At 44.3% G+C, this 22,012-nt stretch overlaps 1 protein-coding gene and 1 pseudogene across 1 annotated transcript; both read left to right on the plus strand.

Annotated features, from left to right (window-relative positions):
• The first annotated feature begins 3,066 nt into the window (after window positions 1-3,066).
• LOC114939342 (uncharacterized) lies at window positions 3,067-3,813 on the plus strand. The gene has a single exon (XM_085484926.1). The coding sequence runs from the start codon at window positions 3,067-3,069 to the stop codon at window positions 3,811-3,813; it is 747 nt and encodes a 248-aa protein (XP_085341052.1).
• A 509-nt stretch (window positions 3,814-4,322) lies between these two features.
• Window positions 4,323-6,455, plus strand: LOC146722343 (uncharacterized; annotated as a pseudogene).
• Window positions 6,456-22,012: the final 15,557 nt, after the last annotated feature.

Raw genomic sequence — 22,012 nt, forward strand, 5'->3', positions numbered from 1 at the left:
TTAAATGAAATCAACTCGCTCAATCAACTCATGGTTGAATCCATCGAATCCCAACTTTCGGATCTTAATAAGATGATGGAACTTGACAAGACGGAGGACAACTTGATATGCATTGGTCATTCAATAAATAATAAAAGAGCGGAACTGGATAAAATTAGTAAAGAATTTCATGCTATTTCGTGCTCAATGATTTGTAGCACTAATGATGACACTCTGGACGGATCTTTCTTATGCCAACCCTGCAAGTCTTTGGTTCATGAGCATGAGGGAAGGCCACCCTCTAAAAAACCAAATAATTATGATAACATGGCAGACACAACGGAAACGAATATGAACTTACCGTCGCAGGAGGAACTCGGAGCCTCCAGTGATCGGCATGGCGGAGTTGTCGTCCCCGGCCCCGCCTTGTCGTTATCAAATGAGGGGCTGGCCTGCTTGTTACCGTCGGGCGAGCAGGTCAATGAAGCTACCGCGGATAATGGCAGATCCCATGTTGAAATGGTCTGCGAACAAATGGAGACTGTTATGGCGGATAATGAAACGCCAAGCAACTTACCTGAGTGTGATGAGCCAATAAGAGATCCACTTGAAGTCGGTAGATTGAGCTCGAATACGCCTTCTGTCGAATTTGTTAGAGATGTAACACCTGTTGAACAAACAGCCAAGCGCAAGGCTGATGAGTCTCCTGAGAACGACACGGTTGTTCCAGCTAGTAGGATTCGTAAAATGCGCTTAATTGACAGCTCTGACGAGCAGGATGCTGTTGAAGAAACAACAGAGGATGTTGAGCCTATTGCTGGCCCAAGTAAAGAGCATGCAAGGAGTTCCCCTTCCTATGGTAGAGTTAGAATTCTTCGTAAAAATAAAAGTAGCAATAAAGTAAGACGCAGTGGAAGGATTGCTGCTGTAGAGAATAGAGATGTTTCAAACAGATCTAGCCCTGTAGTAATCTCGGACGATGATGCTGCAGATGAGGCTGCATCTGATTTGTCTGACGAGCAGAGCGCCGGGACCTCCAAAAAGACGTCAAGAACTAAGAAAAGGAATTCTCCGCCTATGAAATTGAGATCGAGGAGAAGAACTGGCTATGAGCCTGATCTGGACGCTTCTGGCTCAGCAATTTCGTGCGATTCTGATGTTTCTAACAGGATCAGCAAAGAAGAATTGGTACGCATGAGCAATGCTGAGGTTGCCTCTTATGGCCTATCATTGGTCAAGCAGACGGATATTTTACGGACTAATAGCAAGAATCTCTCTGGTCAGTATAATGGTCGCTGGAGAAGATATATGGTGCAATTAGAAGACGTCGTCCGCGCATATAGTGAAAAGACCCAGGAGCAAGGTGATATAACTCATTTGAGGAAACGAAATCAGGAGCTAGAGGAGGGGATCAACAAGATCCGTAAACGCGAGGAAAACACGCAGAGGAAACTAACAAGCCTGCAAAGCGCGATGGAAGCAATGCAAAAGGAGATGCAACGAATCAAGGAAGAGCGTAGTGAAGCTCCAAAACTCCAAAAGGTGTCTAAAGTTGGGCTGCCTGTAGAGGAACGAAGAGACACTGAATCCTCTGCCGCTCTGTCTCCTACAATTGGTGCTCGCCGAGAGCCAAGAGCTACGAGTGGGACGATTGATTGGGCCTCTGAGTCGGCTGGTTCGGCATGGAGCCCACCTCCGTCGGCGAACCTCAAAGGAACATCCTACATCGCGTCCAGAGTGTTCTCCAATACGAGCGCTAACAAAATTCCTAAGGAGACTAAGGATTTCCGTCCGTCGTTAAAAAGCCCTCGTCCAAAAACGATTAGAATAATTGAGAACAGGCAGGTTGTTCCCCCCAGAGTGGCGCAGAGTAAGCCCACCTCTCTGAAAACGGCATCTATGACAAGAGGAGGAGAGGATTTCCCACCCCTTCCTCTGCCATCTGCCTCGCGTCGGAGCTCTAGAAGCTCCCGTGATGCTGGGACTGGTGATCGGTGGTACGAGGGAGACGTCAGACCCTCATTTATTAAACCTAGGATTGGTAGACGTAAGGTGGCTGTGGTCATCATTACTGGCAAGGCTGGATCTGACATGTCCTATTCTGACATCCTCCGCACGGCCAGGCAAAATATCTCCCTGGAGGCCCTAGGTATACGCGAAACTAGGATTCGCCCAGCCTTTAACGGAGGCTATAAGATAGAAGTACCCGGTGAGGGAGGAGCCGAACTTGCAGCCAAACTTAAAGACCAGTTGGAAATAATTCTTCGAGATATTGCAAAGGTGGACAATCCCGTGGCTCGAGGTGAGTTAAAAATCACAGGACTTACTCCCTCCACGACTATGGAGGAGATTAGAGAACAGTTGGTGCGTATCAGTGGTTTTCCTCGACTGCATTTAACATCGCTGAAATCAAGAAAATGCGCGACGGAATGGGCATTACATAGGTGCAATGCCCTCTTAATGCAGCGATATCGATTGCTGAGGCTGGTCGCCTCTCCATTGGCTGGACGTCGGCTAGGGTAGAATTCCTTAAAAAGCGTCCAGTGCAATGCTTTAAGTGCTGGCGCTTTGGGCACGTTAGAACCAATTGTACGGCCCCTGAGGACAGGTTTGGTTCCTGTTTCAGATGTGGAGACAGGGACCATAAGGCGAAGGATTGTTCCTCTGCACCGCACTGTGTGATATGTGTAGATCTAGGGAAAAACGGCAACCATCGTATTGGCTCGTATGCCTGCCTGGTCAATAATGGCTACGACACTGTGAAACGAGCTGATCAAAGACAGTCTGCGCGTCTTTCCAATTATGGCAACTAAAATACTACAGTGTAACTTAAATAGGTCGTGGCCGGCCTTTGATTTACTACGCCAACAGTCGCTTGAGTTAGAGATCACCCTGGTTGCAATCTCCGAACCTCCCTGTGGAGTTAATATACCTACGGACTGCTATTATAGCAGAGATGGTTTGGCTGCCGTTATGATACTTGGCAATGACGCTAAAAGCAAGTTATATAAAAGTTTAGACAACATAATTGTTATCAAATATTTAGACTTTTATGTCATGTCTTGCTATATCTCGCCAAATAGCTCAATGGCAGATTTTGACGCTTTTATTGATAATCTTGATGGAATAATTAAGCAAATACGTTCCAGGATTATAATATGTGGCGACTTTAACGCCAAATCTCACTTATGGGGGTCTAAAACGACCGACAAGAGAGGTCGGCTGATTGATCTTCTGGCGTCATCTAATGGTTTATCTTTGGTAAATATAGGTGATTTGCCTACCTGTATTCGCCCGCAGGGTTCATCAGTTATTGATCTTACCTGGGCTTCGCATGATATGCTCAGCAACATCTGTGATTGGAAGGTCAGAAATGATATGGAATCATTATCCGACCACGTCTACATCACCTTTACATACTTGGATCGAAATAACGCTCAGTCACCACCTAAACTTCCCTCTAATAGATGGAATTTCAGAAAAATGGACAGGTCACTTTTCATTGAATGCCTGGAATGGTACTGCGATTTCAACTCAGCAGATGTTTTGGATGGTGATGCGGTTAACCCCATCGTTGATTGGATTAGCCAAACTATGGCTGATGCGTGTTCCGTGTCCACACCTCGTTCGAGCAGGAGTAAGAGAAAGTGTTGTTATTGGTGGACAGAGGACATCAATAAGCTCAGAAAAACAACCATTGGCGACAGGCGTGCCCTTACTCGGCCCAGGAAAAAGAAGAACGCTGACCTTATTCTAAGCGCCAACCAAAAAAAAAAAAAAAAAAGGGAATCTAGGAAGATCCTGCGACTGGTGGGGCTCCTGAACTCTGCGTAGGAAGAGTTGATTGGCTCAATCAATCTAGATCCATGGGGAATTCTCTATAAACTAGTCTTAAGGGGTAACACCACTGTAAAATTTTCAAAAAATCGATTTTTTTTGGGGCTTAAAAAATCCTTTGAACCCTGTAGAATACGAGGAAAAAACTTTTATACGTGAAACTAATTTTTTTCATCGAAATTCCGAGCTATGTACTGAACGAGTCGGGCGACTCCGAAACGGCTACCTGCTCCGGGTGGAAACCTGTCGAGAGAGTAGTGCATAATACCTTGCTTATTGATTTCTAAGTTATGTGAGACACTACTAGATGTCTCTAGAGGTAGTTTTAGAAGCATTTTTATATAGAAACACGTGTTTACGCGACAGTATTGCATTATTTCGTGTACGAAACACATGATTTTCCCCTTTGTAATCAATAACCGTCGTTTATTGTTGTACGTGTGCGCTTCGAGTTGAGCAGTTTTTGTGTAATTTCGGAGTGTTAGCAAAATGAGTGATAAAAAAAAATGTATTTGCGACAAAAAGGCACAAAAGAATTGCATTCAACGCGGCGTCGAAGCAACGTGTCGAAAAGGCGACCAAAGAACAGATTCGAGATTGAAGGTGACGCGGAAGGCGTGAGTGCGTCTGCCAAGAAGTTGAAAACGAGTGAAGATTTTGACGTAAATTATGACTTCAGGTACAGAATTATAAATTTTTTGGCAGTTTTTCCTGTGATTTCACAACATGTAAAGTGTAAAAACTGTAATTCCGATATTACTTTTCGTGAAAGAGATCCTCGTGGCTTAGGCTTCAAAATAGTTATCGCTTGTCCTAATTGCCCGGAAGTTGTAATTCCTAGTTGTAAATATATACGAAACGCATACGAAATAAATCGTCGAATCGTTCTAGCTATGCGATTAATAGGAGTTGGACTAAATGGAATTATAAAGTTTTGTGCTTTCATGGAATTACCACGTCCAGTATTCCAATCTTTTTACGATAAATTAGTGAGTATGATTTCAATCGCAACATCAGCAGTAAAAGATTCCAGTTTGAAAAAAGCAGCACAAAAAGAGAAGAAAATGACCGAAGAACATGGACAATCTGCAGGAATAACGGTTTCCGGTGATGGTTCTTGGAGAAAACGCGGATTTTCTTCGCTTTTTGGGATCACGTCATTGATTGGTTGGTTTTCTGGGCAAATTGTCGATGTTGAGGTAAAATCTAAATATTGTAAAAGTTGCGAACAGTGGAAGAAAAAATTGGACACTTGTGACTATGACGAATGGTATAAAACGCACGCCGATGTATGTAAAGCGAACCACGAAGGATCATCGGGAAAAATGGAAGTTGACGCAGTCATCGAGATGTTCCATTGCTCAAAAGATTTGCACGATCTTAAATATTCAAGCTACATCGGGGATAGTGATAGCAAAACATTTAAAGGTATTATCGACTCTGAACCGTATGAAGATTTAGTAGTACAGAAGAAAGAATGCATCTCGCACGTACAGAAAAGAATGGAAACGCGATTTCGTAATCTTAAAAAATCATCGAAAAACCTCAGAGGAAAAGAAAAATTAAGTGCCAAATTAATAGACGAGCTGACTATTTATTATGGTTTGGCCATTCGTCGGAACCCAACATCCTTAGATGACATGAAAAATGAAATTTGGGCGACCTTATTTCATAAGTTATCAACTGACGAAAATCCGCAACACGAGAAGTGCTCGAAATCTTAGTGCAATTGGAAGAAGGCGCAAGAAGCAGATACCTTGGACACTTTCCGTCACAAGTCACCGCTTTCCGAGGAAGTTTACGAAGCCATAAAACCTATTTATGAAGATTTGAGTCGGGACGAGTTACTAAACCGTTGCCTGGGCGGTTACACGCAAAATAGTAACGAAAGTTTTAATGCGACAGTGTGGAATTTGGCTCCTAAATCGTATTCAAGCGGCAAGACAGTCCTAAATATAGCAGCGGATATCGCTACATGCGTCTTTAATGATGGAATAACTAATATTTTACGTATTATGCAGCTTCTGGAAATGGAAATTGGCGTCGAAGCATATAATTTTTGCATCGAATCCGATGCAAAACGAATCAGCACGCAGAAGCACAATTATCAGATGCGGCAAAAAAAGCGCGCTCTGGCATAACATCTGCGAGGAAAGAAATGGAGGACGAATATTCCAACTTAGAAGGGCAGCTTTACGGTGCTGGGATTGCAGACTAATGGTAAAAAGTTTTTTTGAGTCGAATTTTAAATTTTTTCATGTTCATAATACAACTCCAAACTTTAAACGCGTTTTTCTCGAAACACGTTTTTTTAACGCGGCAAGCAGTATAACTCTAACAATTTTTAATATTTTCACTTGAATTTTTTACTGTACATTCAAAACAACATTTCGAAGTACAATACGTATGGAATTTTTGATACGTTGCTCTAAACATTTTTTATTGCCAAATAATGTCACTTTTTTTTGTCGAAAAATGAACGACTTTATTCAAATGCTCGCCAATCACTCAAAAATCAATATTTCTAAAATCCCATACGTATTGTACTAGATATACCATTGAAGATCATGAGGAATTTTTTTATTTGTTCTAGGTTCAAATTTCCAACGGCTACACTGCTTGCCGCAGAGCCTTTTATTTTAAAGGAGCATCGGGAATATGGCTGCCATTCCGCCATTTTGTAATATTATTTTATGAAAAAATTTGTATAAGTACTTCAATATATGCTTATTAACTTCACGGAGTATTAATACTTTATTTCATTTCCTTTCATTAAAAAAAAAATGTCGAAAAAGTGCAATTTTTTGGGCCGTTACAGTGGTGTTACCCCTTATACCTTTAAATTTATAAAATAATCTTATTTGCTTTAATTTATATTCATATTTGCATGTAAATTGTAAAAAAGTTTAATTGTAACTTCTACTGTTATTTTATAGTTAGAATTTAATAATCATGATAGACAGGTAAAATTTATCAATTTACATTTACATTTTATAGTTATATGTAAATTGATAGATAACTCGCATCAGGAACGAATTGCTAATTTTTTCTAATATTTTTATCTAATTGCGATGGAGGGTTAAAACTTATCAATTTACATTTATATTCTATAGTTATATGTAAATTGATAGAGAGTTTGTGTCAGGAACGAATTTCTAATTTTTCTAATATTTTATATCTGTCATTTAAAAATTGTGATGGACAAATAAAACTTATCAATTTACATTTACATTCCATAGTTATATGTAAATTGATAGATAACTCGCGTCAGGAACGGATTTCTAATTTTTTCTAATATTTATATATATCATTTGGAAATCGCGATGGAGGGTTAAAACTTATCAATTTACATTTATATTCCATAGTTATATGTAAATTGATAGAGAGTTTGTGTCAGGAACGAATTTCTAATTTTTCTAATATTTTATATCTATCGTTTAAAAATTGTGATGGACAAATAAAACTTATCAATTTACATTTACATTCCATAGTTATATGTAAATTGATAGATAACTCGCGTCAGGAACGGATTTCTAATTTTTTCTAATATTTATATCTATCATTTGGAAATCGCGATGGAGGGTTAAAACTTATCAATTTAAATTTATATTCCATAATTATATGTAAATTGATAGACAACTCGCGTCAGGAACGGATTTCTAAATTTTCTAATATTTTATACTTATGATTTGAAAATCACGATGGACGGTTAAAACTTATCAATTTACATTTATATTCCATAGTTACATGTAAATTGATGGAAAACTCATATGGAGAATAACGTATTAATTTTGTGCTATTATACCGTGCCTGCGGCTACATATGATTTATCGGTTATTCGCCAACTGTCCCTGACTAAGTTTAACACTCAATTTACATACATCTTTTGTAGCTAGATGTAAATTGGTGTTTATTATAGAAAAAATCATAATCAAGATAAAATACCTATATATTCATGGTTGAACTATGATATCCTTATTTAGTAATATTTTCGAGCGTACGACGGATATAATGTTATATTGCATTGTTACATCCAAGGGGCGTTGGGCGTCAAAACTACCCACGTAATCCCCGAGGACCGCGGGTGCTGGGAAATTTTAACGGAGATCTAGACCCGAAATTCTCGAATTATAACGAAGGTCGGTTCTGGATCGTTATAAGGGGTTTCTTCGTGACGGCCAAGGTAAAAGAGGAAGTTACTCAAGACTCCGGGGCAGGCTCCACAGGTAGAATCACGCACAGCGACAGTTCCTACCAAAACTCGGGTGCAGGAGGTGCACTCCTCAAACGCGAATCGTCTCCTATGGTGATATAGTGGCGTACTAGGCGCTCGTATAAATTCCGTTGCGCAGACTCCAAGTTAGTGAAACAACGATCGCAGATGATTGTGCGCGTAGTGAGGTGTCTACGGAATATAGCTATGGTGCAACGAGCGGACGCTACCCACTCGGCATAGGACAAAGATGGGGATCTAAGACGTGGATTAGGGTTAGCAATTCGGGGGCGCATTATTCATCGCGGGGTGGTTCGAGTAACTGTTGGGCGATTGACTCCCGAAGTGTTTATACGCGGACCACCGGTGCGGATATATATATAGAAAATAGGTGCGGGTAGCCAGATATATATAGATTGTCGTCCAATTTGGTGATATTGGTCGGCAAACCCACGCCGCCGCCATATTTGCACGTCTTCCCTCTAACACGCGGTCGACGACCCACGCCACCGCCATACTGCGCGTTTAATTCGAACACGTGGTCGGCAACCCACGCCGCCGCCATATTTGCACGTTTTCCCTAACACGCGGTCGACGACCCACGCCACCGCCTACTTTTGCGGTTTTATTCAAACACGTGGCGGCAACCCCGCCGCCGCCCTATTTGCATGCCCTTTTTCAAAACCCGGTCGCGACCCACGCCACCGCCATCTTGTGCCCTTTTTAAACATGGCCGCCCCCCCCCCGCCCGCCATATTTTTTGGGCTTTCCCCAAAAACCCTGCGGGGGCCCCGGCCGCCTTCACACTTGCGGCCTCCGCACACACACTCATTTCCCTGCTACGTTTTTTTAATTTACCAACCCCTTCATAATTGACACGACATATATAAATCTGGCTACCCGCACATTTTTTTTAATGTATATCCGCCCCGGGGGGGTTTCCCGTATAGACTTTGGGATCAACCGCCAAAAATTTTCGCCCCCCCCACGATAAAAATTGTCCCCGAATTTCCAAACCCCAATCCCGTCTTAGATCTCCATCTTGTCCCCATAACCCCGAGTGGGTTTGCGTCCTCGTTGCAATGGGAATTCCGGAGGGAAAACCCACCGCGCATAATCATCTGCGATCGTTGTTTCACTGACTTGGAATTTGCGCAACGGAATTTATACGAGCGCCTAGACGCCACTATATTACCATAGGAGACAATTCGCGTTTCGAGGAGTGCACTCCTGCACCCGAGTTTTGGTAGGACTGTCGCTGTGCGTGACTCTGCGACCGACCACTGGCCGCGATCCTCAGAGTTGGTTGCGACTAAACAAGCACGTCATTGACACAAACGGTCTGGGCAAGAACAAGATGGGACATCACCTGAGAGTTCACAACGCTTCCAGAAACATCCGGCGGAAAGTATCGATGGACAGCCATAAATAGCCAGGAGCCTCGGCGAGTCCAAAGAAGGACGTTGGACCAGTGATGGACATTCCACCTCGTCAGGAGTAAAAACTCCTAGATTATGTAAATATGTAAATATAAAGTTAGTTAATATAAATAGATTAAGCTACATCGTCCAGGATAGATATTTGCCCAACACATCGATAGATCAAGGGTAATTGACGGATCTGCACTCGAAACCGACACACAAGTAATAAATGCTATAAGCAGCATCCAACATTAACTTAAGTTGGAAGCCTGAACATCGTGTAGATCTTCTAAAGATCGACTTACGAGTGCAAATCAATCTATAATGCCTTTCCAAGTCACCTGATGGGTAAAGTCAACAAGTTGTAATAGAGTCAGATGTAAACTTGACCTTGGACGATTTTTGACTATTAAAATATTTCATACGATAGGCAATAAATAAAAAACAATAGATAAAAATATCCCAAAAGATAAAGGAACCTAGCGGATGTCTGACGACATTAAAGCATATGGATCAAGGATTTGAGTTAAATCAAATCCTTAATGCATCTCTAAGTCATCTAAGAGAAAGGATGAGCTGCCAACACACTTTGGCAAAAGCCAGAGTTGGAGATTCAATCTTGTCGATATAAAATTGGCTAATGATGTCAAACGCGAACAGCTAAACCCAAAAGCCCAACATCCGGTTTAGAGTGACTATGATCCAGTCGCCGTCCGACACCCGTTAGATCAAATAAAAGAATTGATAAATATTATATAATCGTATTTTATAAATATATGAATTTATTAATAGAGGTATATACAGCGACTCGAATTGACCCAGTGATTCGAGCTGAGATCAGAGTTAGCGCTACAAGCACCCTACCAAGTGTTCTAATATTTATTTTATTTCATATTATTGAATTAGTCGAAAAACAAGAAGTGTGTTTCTTTTATAATCCAACGACTCGACTCGACTCACTTGGTCAAGCTATAATGAACATTTTAAGTTGTATTAATTATTATTATTTGTTTTTATTTACATTCTTGTACGGCATGAATGATGTCGTTAGCCGATCATATTCATAGCCAAAGAAAATCATTTTTATAAAGAAGTGGAACTCTGGTTGAGTTTGCTTTATGCTCGAGAAAAGCGAAATCAAGAACTCTTACGCAATCGACTTAGAGCCTAGCGCGGCGATTCGTTCGAAGCTCCGCGGTGGGGCGGCGCGCTCTGATTGGCCAGCGGGCCAAGAGAGGGGCAAGCGCACGTAGCAGGTATATAAGTCGCGAGCTAACATCGCTCGAGACAGTCGAGCTTATACAATTTTTAGAGTGGTAGGTACGATTCGTCCGGGACAACCCTTTGTCTCGTGAAAAGGAAAGATAGTTCAAACGCGAACCCTCATAGGTGGTACGACGTGTACTACAAGCGGTGACAATCGCGAGTGTTTGATCTGTAGTCACGCCTATGTAAATCAAGCGTTAATTACAATCCCGCGTGCGGACTTCAAACGACTGTAAATCGTGTCTGGTTGTATTGAGATAAAGCTGAGGACCCTGAGAAATAAACTTCTTTAGTAAAACCTGAAACCACAGTGATTAATACTTACCCGCGTTTTCCGTTTCCCACGCTGATCCTCCTTCAGATGTGAATCCTTCAGGGCGTCGAAGACATCCATTGGTTATCTGAAAACAAGGAGAGATTAAGGATAAGTCGATTCCCTGCGACATTTCATTGTCGCACTAGTCACACGCAGTTTCGTTCTGCGCAACAGCGGCGGCCATCTTAAAGGCGGCGCGGCAGCCATCACAAAGGACAAAGGAGCGGCATCGTTCACTGACATCCTTGGCACAAAGGGACATCATCGACACACGATACCTTCTTGCTTATAAGGTCAAAGCAAGTGCGCACCATAAAGGTGAAAGCGGGGCGTCTGGAGACCGCTAAATCGAGGCGAGGGATACCAACCCTGATTCCCGTTCGGTCACAACTCTACTGTGTGGAGTCTGCCCCGCAGTCTTGAGTAACTTCCTCTCTTACCTGGCCGTCACGAAGAACCCCTTATAACGATCCAGAACCGACCTTTGTTATAATTCGAGAATTTCGGGTCTAGATCTCCGTTTAAAATTTCCCAGCACCCGCGGTCCTCGGGGATTACGTGGGTAGTTTCGGCGCCCAACGCCTCTTGGATGTAACAAACTGGTGGACAGCGGTGGGATATACGATATTATCCTCGCGCCTAGATCCCGCTATTCAAACCGTTTCTTTAAAACCGGTATCCGTAAGACACACCCCAAAGAATCTATTCGAATTGCGCCCACGCCGTTTCACCGGTTAGTTCCTAGACTACAATAGAATACAATCTCGCCTACAATAATAACGAGTAACAAAACGCTCCAGCAACAATGAGTATGACAACGAGGCAGGCCGCGGCCGATAAACCGTCTCTCTCCGAAGCCGAAATAGAAGTAATAAGTTTCTAATTTGGGCTCAACACGAGCAACGCCTTAAAGACGAAACGGCCGCCCTCCTGAAACATCGTGCCGAGTTCGAACTCGAGGCCGATATAAGGCGTCGAGAAAAGAGCGACTCGGCAGCCTCACTTTCCGCTGCTCGCGCGGAGCTAGCCCGACAAGAGCAACAACTCGAGACAATACTGCTCGTCTTAATAAACAACCCGCCGAATTCGACATGGAACGGGGGGGCTAAAAAAGAAACACCAGAAAGGGGGAATTTGACTTTTCACGGAAATCCTCGCCCCCTTTCGGAAAAAAAATGATGCATGAGATCAAAAGACTAAAGGGCCAAAGGGGGGGCCTAGCCAGACAATGTTCCCTTTCCCGTTAAATTGGGAAAAGGGCTCAAGAGCCTCACGGGGGGTTACATTGCGATTTGGGAAACCGTTTGGGGGCATGCACGAGGGCCTCTATAAACCCAAAGGTCTCGTTCCGAGGGCCACCGAATCGGTGCCGAAACTTCGAGGTTTACAATGTCCCTTGGCTCATTCACGGGGCCCCGTGTGGGGCGCGCTAGAGATATAGTCCCCTTCTCATCCAAAAGGGAATTAAACCCAAAATTTAATTTAAAAATAAAAATAGTGGGAAAGCCTATTTACCCGGGGGGGGGAAAAACCCGTGAAAAAAAACGATCCCTCAGTGATCGATTGCTCAAGGGAAAGCATTGGGGGTCCCAAGGGACTTAGACCAATATCGCGGCGTTCAGTGCAGTTTATTTAGTATCGGGTGAGCATATGCTCGACATATCAGTCAAAATAAAGGATCTGGAATGATTCTGGACGAAGCCCCGCAAACAAAAGGGGGGGCCCCTCAACTCCGCCGGGGATTAGCGAAGTAAAAGACGCATTTACCGCGCATCTTTTTGCGACAACCTACCTCTGAAATATCGGTTTTAGATGCGACCGGAGCACACTCGCGCCCCTTGGACCCCTTTCCGCCCGCGAATTACCTCGCGAAACGCGAAGACCCGCCCGCCAACGTAACGCGAGACCCCCCGGCAAATGCCCAAAAACAGCCCCCCCAAACCCTAAAACAGGGGGGAAACCCTTTGCCGGAGGGTACCAAGCCCCTGCGCCCCCAGCAAAACCCGCACCCCCGCCCAAAAAAAACTGGCGGCCCCACCTCCCTCATACAACATTTAGGAATATGGGGACGCAAATCAAACGCCCGGGGCCCCGCGGCCAAAACCGACGCCGTAGGGTGTGGGTTTTTGAAAAAACACCCGGGGGCATGAAATACAGGATTTGCCGAAAACGAGCTTAAAATTTAAGCGCAGCGGGAAACCCCGGGCCCGGGCCCCCCGCCACGTTCGGACCCCCCTCGGGCGGGGGGCCGAAACCAGGAGGGACAGGTAGGGTCCTTTTAGAAGGGGAGCGGGAAAAAAACCGTGGAGCGGAACTTTTAAATTCGTGGGGTCGCGGTGCAAAAATTTAAAGGGCAGAGCTCGGTTTTTTCCACGAGACACGATCGCTTTTACGGGTCCCGCAAATCAAACCCGATTCCCCCGGGGTTCCCCGCAATTGGGGTTTATTCGCCCCGGGAAATTGAGGTGATCGGTTTTTTTTTTATGGGGGGCCCCTACCTGTGACTCTACGTAAAAAAGATAGTTTCTTTCGTTTGCTCTATGCAAACCGTCGTTGGGGTTTTGCTTTAAATTTAATCTTCGTACTTTAAAACTGACAAAGCTCGCCCAAATCACCGATTCGGGGTGAGGGTAAGCGGAATTTGCAACCCGCAATTTTTTCCGATGGGTTTGTTCCGCTAGATTAGAGTATGTTTCCCGAATCCTTGCCCCAAAGAAATTTCGAGATCTAGGTAATTGGGGAAAGGTAGCATGAAAGCAAAAGGACCCGGCCTTAGTCTCAAAAGGGATGAAACCCGAAAACCAACTTGGCAATAAAATAAAAAGTTCAAAGGTACGAAGAGATAACTTCTGGGGAGGAGTTATCCCTTTTTAAGGGGTTGAAGGGGGGACATTTGTGTTTGGGGCGTAATCGAATTGTTAATCCCTTTCATTCGCTCGTAGATCTTCGGTAAAACCCGGCAGTTATCGAGAAGTTATTTAGTGTCGGAAAAAACCGTCGGTAATTTGTTAAGAAAACACGGGTTTAAGGTCCCAAGTAAGGGGTCGAAAACCCCTTTGGGGTAAAAGAAAGTATGGGGTATATGCCCCGGGTAATGCGGTTAAAAGAACGTATGTTGGTTTTTGTTGAAACGTCCGTAAAAAAAAGTTGTCGGTATATCTGGGTTTAATTTTTGGTAAATCGAAAGTGTTCTCAATTTTTTATTTTTTAAAATGATCCCTTTGTTGTCCCGGGATTACGAAGTTTTTTTTTTTGACCCCCAAGTTTTTTAAGAGATTAACTTTTTGCGTTTTTCCGTTTTTAGAATTCCGAGGGGTGGCACCGCATGGGGGGGTCAAACCCTATTTTTATACCCCGTTTTTTTTTTATAGTTCCGCAGTGCGAGGGGGAAAAGGGGAAAAAAAAATGTGTCGGAGTTTTTTCTAGAATTCTTTTTCCACGGGGTAGAAGGGTCTCGGGAATTTGCTAACACGCGCGTTTCCCTTTTGGGGTTAACGTGAATTTAACTTACCTTTTTTTAAGCACTTTCTTGATCGTGTGGTCGTACTTGGAGGGTATGCGTGCGGCGGGGTCGTTCACTGGGATTTTTTGGCGGGGGCGGGGCGTCGGGGTTTTGGAACTTTCTTGGTATCCCACTTCCAGGTAGGAGTTCGTCTTTTATTATTTGAATTTTGGGAAAAGGTTCCCGTTTTTCGGATCGGCCGGGTTTTTATTCCACCCGAAAATTTGAGAATATTCCTCGGTCGCTGATTCGCGAAAAGTGGGTTTAGTTTCGTAAATTGATTCCCCCCTTCCTGCGCGTCGCGTCTTAGGCATTTTAAATTTTGATGCATCCTCTGAATAAATTACTAAAAATAAGGAGGGTTGATATGCGGCGGCCCTTAAATATAAATTTCCTTATTTTGGAAAATGTGAAATTTTAAATTTTGGGACTGTGTTGGGGTTTTGGTCCGCTCCAAACACAGTTGAATTATTCTGAATTCAAACGCCGCTATGACCAAATTTAAACGCTATCGTATTTTATCAGGGAGTGGAAGTTTGAAGAATACTGAACACTAGTTTTCACACATGAATACACTGATTTATTCGTATAGTAGTACAAAATCGAGACATAAACTTAGAATTAGAATTTAGATTTAGACTTAGAATTTAGAGTTAGAATATTAATTACTTAGAGTTAGAATTTTAGAATTAGAGTTAGGATTAGAATTTGGACTTAGAGTTAGAATTTAGGAGTGCGACTATACTGTCGGTGTCGCGCAGAGGAACTGCAAAATTCGGGACTGCTCTGAGGTCCTTCGTTTTCGGCGGCTCGGGCCTGCGGCGGCCTGGAGAGGGGGAACTCTCCGGAGGTAGGGGCTCTCACCGTTGGTGGGAGAGATCCTTAGGCGATACGAAGCGCCACGTTAGTTTCTAGGCGGAGTTAAGCGTCATGGCCGGCTTGGCGCGCTTTTCAAATAGCGTTTAAGGAACTTGGAGTAAACGAAAAAATTTATACGGCCGGACGTGGACACCTCCCCCCTTAAAATAAAAATGTTGGAATTTAATGTTCCAACATTTTTGGACTTAGTTTTCTATGCGCTACGTTTAAGGTTTTTTAAAACTTAACATTATAGTAAAATTTATTTATTTCCCCCGAAATTTTTCTTTGGGGGGGGGAAACCACTCGTGGGGTGATTTTTTGCAACCATTTTGGGCCAGTCTGATTCGTTAATCAAAGGGGGTTTTTTGGTGGGGGGGTTTAAAGGGGGTTTTTCTTTTCCCGTTCGTTGGGGGGGGTTTCGGGTTAGAGTTCTCGCCCGTTGTCCGTTCTCCGTCCGCTGATTTTACCAAGGGGTGGGAGAACGGGGGCCCCGAGGTCCAAATGGCCCCGAGGGGATGTGGAACCCCAACCCGTACACCGATGGAGTGCTTTACCCAGGGTCAGGGTTGTAGATTTAATTTAAACCCAAACCGTACGGTAACAAAGATCCCAAAAGTACCCCGGCGCTGGCGGATCCGAAGCTTAAAAACCCTTTCCCTTTAGCCTGGCCCCCGGATTTTCCGCTATTCGGGAGAGTTTTTCCCCGTTAAAAAAATTTAGCAAGGAGAAACTGCCTTTGGGAAATTTTCCGGGCCCCCATTGCTCCTTGGCGAGGGGGTGGAGCATGGGGTTTTTTTCCAGGGGGGAACATGTTTATGGGCCAAAGACGATCAAGATTTTCGTTGGGAAGAAAAAAACCACAAAAGCGAAGTGAATGGGGGTTTACGTATTTCCCATGGGGGTTTGGGTTTAGAGGCTGATGGGTGGGGCGGTGCCCCCGTTTCCCCCGGGGTTTTTCGGTGTTGTTTTATACCAGGGTGGTATTGGTTAGGGGGGGGGAAATTTCATTGCAACCCCTCGATTTTTTCCCGGGTTTTTAGAAAAGGTATCTTCGATTTGGTAAGAGAAGAGTAAATATTTTGATGAGTAAAGGGGATTGTTTTGGGAGCACCCCTGGTAGGTCGTGGCGGCTTTTGGACAGGTATACTTTTGATGAGGGGGTAAAAATTTCACCTGCGGGATGGCGGAAAAACCCTGGAAAATTAATTATTCGAGGGAAAAAATTTGTAGGTGCTATGTTGCTAGGGGAAAAGTGGTTGAGGAGGATCTCCCTTTTCCATTTACTTTTTTTTGTCCAAAACCCTTGAAATAGTTGGGTAGTGGGTTTTCAGGTTTTTCCTCAAAGTTTTAAAAATTTTTAAATTCAAATTGTGAAGTTTTGGGGGTTTGTCGATTCTGCCCTTGGGGAAAAAGGTTTTAAATGTCCGTTGGGCCTCGTTTGAGGATAAAAAGCTGGGGATGTTCCTTTCCCCAAAAGGGTTTGTTTTCCGCATACTTGGGTCTGGGTTTGCCCTTGCTAATGCAAAGGGGTTTGTTTTCACGCGCCGGGGGACGGGTTAAATCTTTTTGGCGTTTTCCTTTGGGGGGTGCCGGGCGACAATCGATATGCTTTTCCCTTTTCGTAGAGAAATCGTTATGCCCAAAAATTTGGCAGTTGTAAAGGGCCCGGGTTGCCCAAAAAAATGGAGGCCCGTCGGCATAAATGCTTTCCGCCTGTCGTTAGGGGACAGCGATTTCCCGGGATGGAAGTATATTCATTTTTTTTTGGGAAATCCAACGGGCGGGCCCCAAATTGTCGTATCGTGTTTTTCGTACTGAGGCTTGCCGATAACGCCCTTTTCCATAACCGATGCGTCGCGGGCCCGGGTCCCCGTTTGCTTTTTCCGTCTGTTTTAAAACTGACCCTCGATTTGTCATTGCTCTTAGGTTTTGCTTTGGCTTCCCCCCGTAAGGGTGGTTAACTCCTAGGATAGGGTTTCCCGTTAGTGAAATTTTCGGCAGTATCTGCCGTTTATTTCGGGGAATAATCCGGTCTTCCGTTCCCCAACCGTTCCCCTATATGAGAGTGCATTCCGCAGTAAAATATAGTCCGGTCTATTTCGATTTTGCATTGGTAGGCAGGAGTATGCACGAATTCACTGAGTTGGAGTAGTTGTATATAGACTTCCTCCTTCTTAGGTTCGATGCTGTTGGTTTTACACTCTTCGATATCTAAGAGGGAGAGTGTTGTGATGTTCAGGCCCCGTCCTCCACAGTCGTATCCGATTAGTCCCCTGATAGTGGGGCCAGGAAGCCATGCCCAGGATAATTGCGAGAGTCCCTCATCTTAGCGTGGTTGGTTGATACTGGCCGTCCTCCGTTGGGGGCGTCCGAGATATATTCGTCTTCGGAGTGGGGGTCTTCAAGGGTGGGGGGCTTGATGTGGTGAGGGCTTTAACTTGTCCATATGTACGGTTTTAGTCTTACTATGCTTATAGCTAACTTAACGTTATTTTTACCTAGTATCTTTATTATCCTATAGGGACCTGTATATGGTCTCCTAATTTCCCTTTGTTAGGTCCTTAAGTAAATAAAACGCTATCGTTAATCTTAAATTTACGCGTATTGATTTTCTTATCGTAGTATTTCTTACTTTATTCTTAGCATTATTTAAGTTTCGCGTGCGGCTGTTTGGGAATCGCGCAATTTGTTGAAATAGTGTGGTTAAATATTGTGTATAGCTTTCGTTAGTCATGCTTCGATTGTCCGGGTCGCTCGAGGGGACCCCGCGCGATTTTCCCGAAAATGAGTTCGTACGGAGTGTATTTTGTACCCTCATGTACGCTCGTATTATACGAAAACGATGCTAGTTTTAAAATTTTGATCCCATTCACTATTTTTATCAACAAAATTGCTTCAAATATTCCCAGAGTACCTGGTGTGATCGTTCTACCGATCCGTTCGCTTGTGGTCTGTACGCTGTGGTCTTACATTGCTTGATTTTAAATTTTCGGGCTACTGTCCTCATGAGGCTGTTTATAAAGTGTGAGCCCTGGGTCGGTGAGGATCGCTTTTGGCGCGCCGCATGTACAAATAAGGTCGTTAGTAAATGCTTCTGCTACTTGTATCGCTCCTGCTTGTCGGAGTGGGATCGCAAGGGAGTATTTGGTTAGCAGGTCCTGTATAGTTAGGATGTACGTATTGTTTTGTTTCGTGGTTGGGAGGGGGACCCATTATATCCATGGAGACCTTTTCGAAGGCCGAATCGGGGGTGTCGGTTAGGATCATTGGTTGCTTGGTTTTTACGCGAACCAATTTCTTTAATTGACACGCGCGGCAGTTTTTGACGAAATTTTGGACATCAGTTTTTATACCGCTCCAAGTGTAGCGTTTTTTTAATCCTATTGTAAGTTTTGGTGATGCCCTTGTGTCTGCTACCGCGGGAACAATGATTTTCGGCGAGAATTTGTTCCCTTTGTCCTTCCCGGGGACCGTTATGTCGTTCGTACAAATAAATATTCTTATGTCGATTTCGTCTAGTATTTTAATTAAGAGGTTATATATCGTATTCCAATCTACATTGTCAACGTTGCCTTTACTGATCGAGATCGATTGCAAGCCCAATTCTCGGATAACGTCTAGTAGCGAGTGTATTGCTTCTTTTATTATTTCCTTTTCGGTAACGCCGGAAATCCTCTCCTTTACCGCGAGAGAAATTACGCGTCGGGTGCCCTCGCGACTTACCCTTGCCCTGCCCAAAGCTGCATCTCTGGTCATCGGCAAGGAGTTCGCTACTTGCAATATTTGGGCTCCCTTGTCGATCGGTGTTCCTTGTTGCGTTATGAAATGACAAGGTTATCTTTCGGGTCGCGAAATTGTCCGGGATATTTATCACGCGGGGCCTCACGGCGGCCCGTGGAATGAAGGACTGTTTACGTTTATGAATAACTCCTCGCTACTGGAACTGGAGTTGCTATCGGTTTCGTTTTCCGAGTCGCTGTCCTCGCTGGAACTAGGGGGCGAGTTTGTTTCCTCTGATTTCGAATTATCGGGGGTCGGTGAGGGACGCTGTTCGCCGCAATCCAGCTTGTTTGTGATTCGTGGAGTTTTTGCGCCTCGCTTCTTCTTAGCGGGGAATAGGGATTCATTGGAGTCGGACAATCTTTGTATTTGTGAGAGAGGGAGGACTCGTTCGACTTCGGGCATAGGGTCTGGGGTAGGATTTCGCGAGAGGGCGTCTGCATTGGCGTTTATTTTTCCTCTGCTTTGTATAATACCTCATACTCGTATTCTAATAGTTTTAGACGCCATCGGACAAGACGGGAAGATGGGTCTTTTACTGAATGTAGCCACACCAAAGGTTTGTGATCCGTGACCAATTTAAACTTCTTACCGTATATGTAAGGCCTGAAGAAATTTACGCTGTAAACTATTGCTAATAGTTCCTTTTCTATAGTCGAATAGTTTCGCTCGGCCTTATTTAGTAACCTGGAGGTGTAGGCTATAGGGAGGTCTTTTCCAATCGGCCCTTGGCTCAGGACACCGCTATTGCTATCCGGATGCGTCGGTAGTTATAACGAAAGGTTTCGTAAAATCCGGATACTGTAGTATCGGTTCTTTGCACAATGCATCGCGGAGGTGCGTAAAGGCTGTCTCCTGTTCCTTATGCCAAACAAAGGTCTCATCCTTTTTCAGCAGATCGGTAAGCGGGCGCGCTATCTTCGAAAAATTAGGTATGAACCTCCGGTAGTATCCCGCTAGCCCGAGAAATTGCTTGATATTCTTCGGGTCTTTAGGGCGAGGGAAACTCTGAACCGCGGTTATCTTTTTAGGATCGGGTTTCACTCCAGTTTCGCTTATGACATGTCCCAGGTACGTGACTTCTTTACGGAGGAACTCGCACTTGTCGGGCTGGAGTCGCAGTCCTGCCTTCCTAAGTCGTTCCGCCAATTTGTGGAACTTTATTTCATGCTCTCGCAGTGAGCTCGAATATAATACGATATCATCAAGGTACACAAATAGTTCGGCGCCTTGAAGTCCGGTGAGTACCTGGTCCATGAGTCTTTGGAATGTCGCGGGGGCGTTTTTGAGCCCAAACGGCATTCTCTTAAATTCGTAATGCCCGTACGGTGTGGAAAACGCCGTTTTATGGGCGTGTGCTTTATCCATTTTGATTTGATGGAAACCCGATGCTAAATCGAATACGCTAAAGTACTTCGCGCTTCCTAGTTGATCGAGGATTTCCACTATGTTTGGTAGGAGGTACGCGTCCCCGATCGTTTTTTCATTCAGCGCCCGATAATCTATTACCATGCGCCAGCGTTTGTTACCTTTCGAGTCCGGTTTCTTTGGCACGATCCACAAGGGGGAGTTGTACGGTGAAGTGGATGGTTGAATGACATCGTTCTCGATGAGTTCTTGTACTTGTTTATTAATTTCCTCCTTGTGCATCGGCGGAAATCGGTATTGTTTCGTGTGGACCGCTAATTCGTCGGTTGTCGGGATTGTGTGTGTAGTGACGTCTGTGGAGTGTAATTTATCGGTGGGGAGACGGAACAAATCGTTGTAGACGTTTATGAGGTTATGTACGTGTTTAGTCTCCTCCGCATTTAAGTGTTCAAGCCGCAGCAGTGTTCTTATTTCTTCGGGACGAGATTGTGTGTTTTGTCGGGTCAACGCTGCGACGTGTTGAGGTTTTATGTCGTTATGTTTTATGAGATTGGTCCCCAGATGCCCTAGGGTTAAGGGACCGTCCTCAGTGTTTATGTGACCCGTGCGTTGGAATTTTAGGTTAAGGAGGGTGCTTTTATGACCCTTGAGATAGGATGAAGGATCCTCGAGGTTCTGTGGACAAGATTTGGAAATTTTCTCGATCTCTTGTAATCTTACCCTAGGTAAGTACAATTCGTGGTCCTTGTCGCTTATGTTAACGGCTTTCATATATACTGTGCCATTACGATTAGTGACGATGGCATCTCCTAAGTAGATGTCTTCGTTCACATGAATTCGCGGAATATATCCTATGCTGACCTCGGGATTGCTGACTTGGAGCGAGACGGTGGCCCGCGATCTAGCCGGGATTTTTACCGTCTGAGCATCGTTAAAAGGGATTTGCGTTTGCTGCCACACGATGCAGCGCTTGGAATAATCTATCTTAGACGCGTCGCGTAAGAATTCGAATCCTAGGATTCCGCCTTGGGAAACTGGAAAGTCGTCTGGGACTAAGTGGAGGTCGATCCTGTGACCGAGGTATTTTATACTTGTCGCTCCGAGCGTTTCGATTTTATCGCTTGTAATTCCGCTAAGGAAAATAATTATGCTTTTATCGATAACGCAATCGGGGCTTAGTTGGCCTTGTTTAACCAAGTTGGGTGCCGCGCCAGTATCTATCATGAAATTCGTGTTGCGTGCTAAACCGTCCGCGGCAATGGAAACGGTGGGCGCGTGCGAAAAGTCGTTCGGAGTTAGCATGGCGATTCTGGTTTCTCCAGGGCTTGCTCCGCGTTTATTAGTCGTATTGGACGATCTGTTTCCCGAGACGTTCCCGCTCGAGCCTCGTCCCTGGGCCTCGAGGGGTGAGGGGAGTTTCCCTGACGTGAGTTATTGTATTGTCTTTTCCGGCACTCCTCTATTTCGTG

This window comes from Nylanderia fulva, unplaced genomic scaffold (genome assembly GCF_048542155.1).
Source record: "Nylanderia fulva isolate GAGA-0341 unplaced genomic scaffold, ASM4854215v1 Scaffold329, whole genome shotgun sequence".
Taxonomy (NCBI): Eukaryota; Metazoa; Arthropoda; class Insecta; order Hymenoptera; family Formicidae; genus Nylanderia; species Nylanderia fulva.

Bases quoted from the DNA above. Each gene is read 5' to 3' on its own strand.
- LOC114939342 (XM_085484926.1), top strand. From the start codon at position 3,067: ATGGCAGATTTTGACGCTTTTATTGATAATCTTGATGGAATAATTAAG.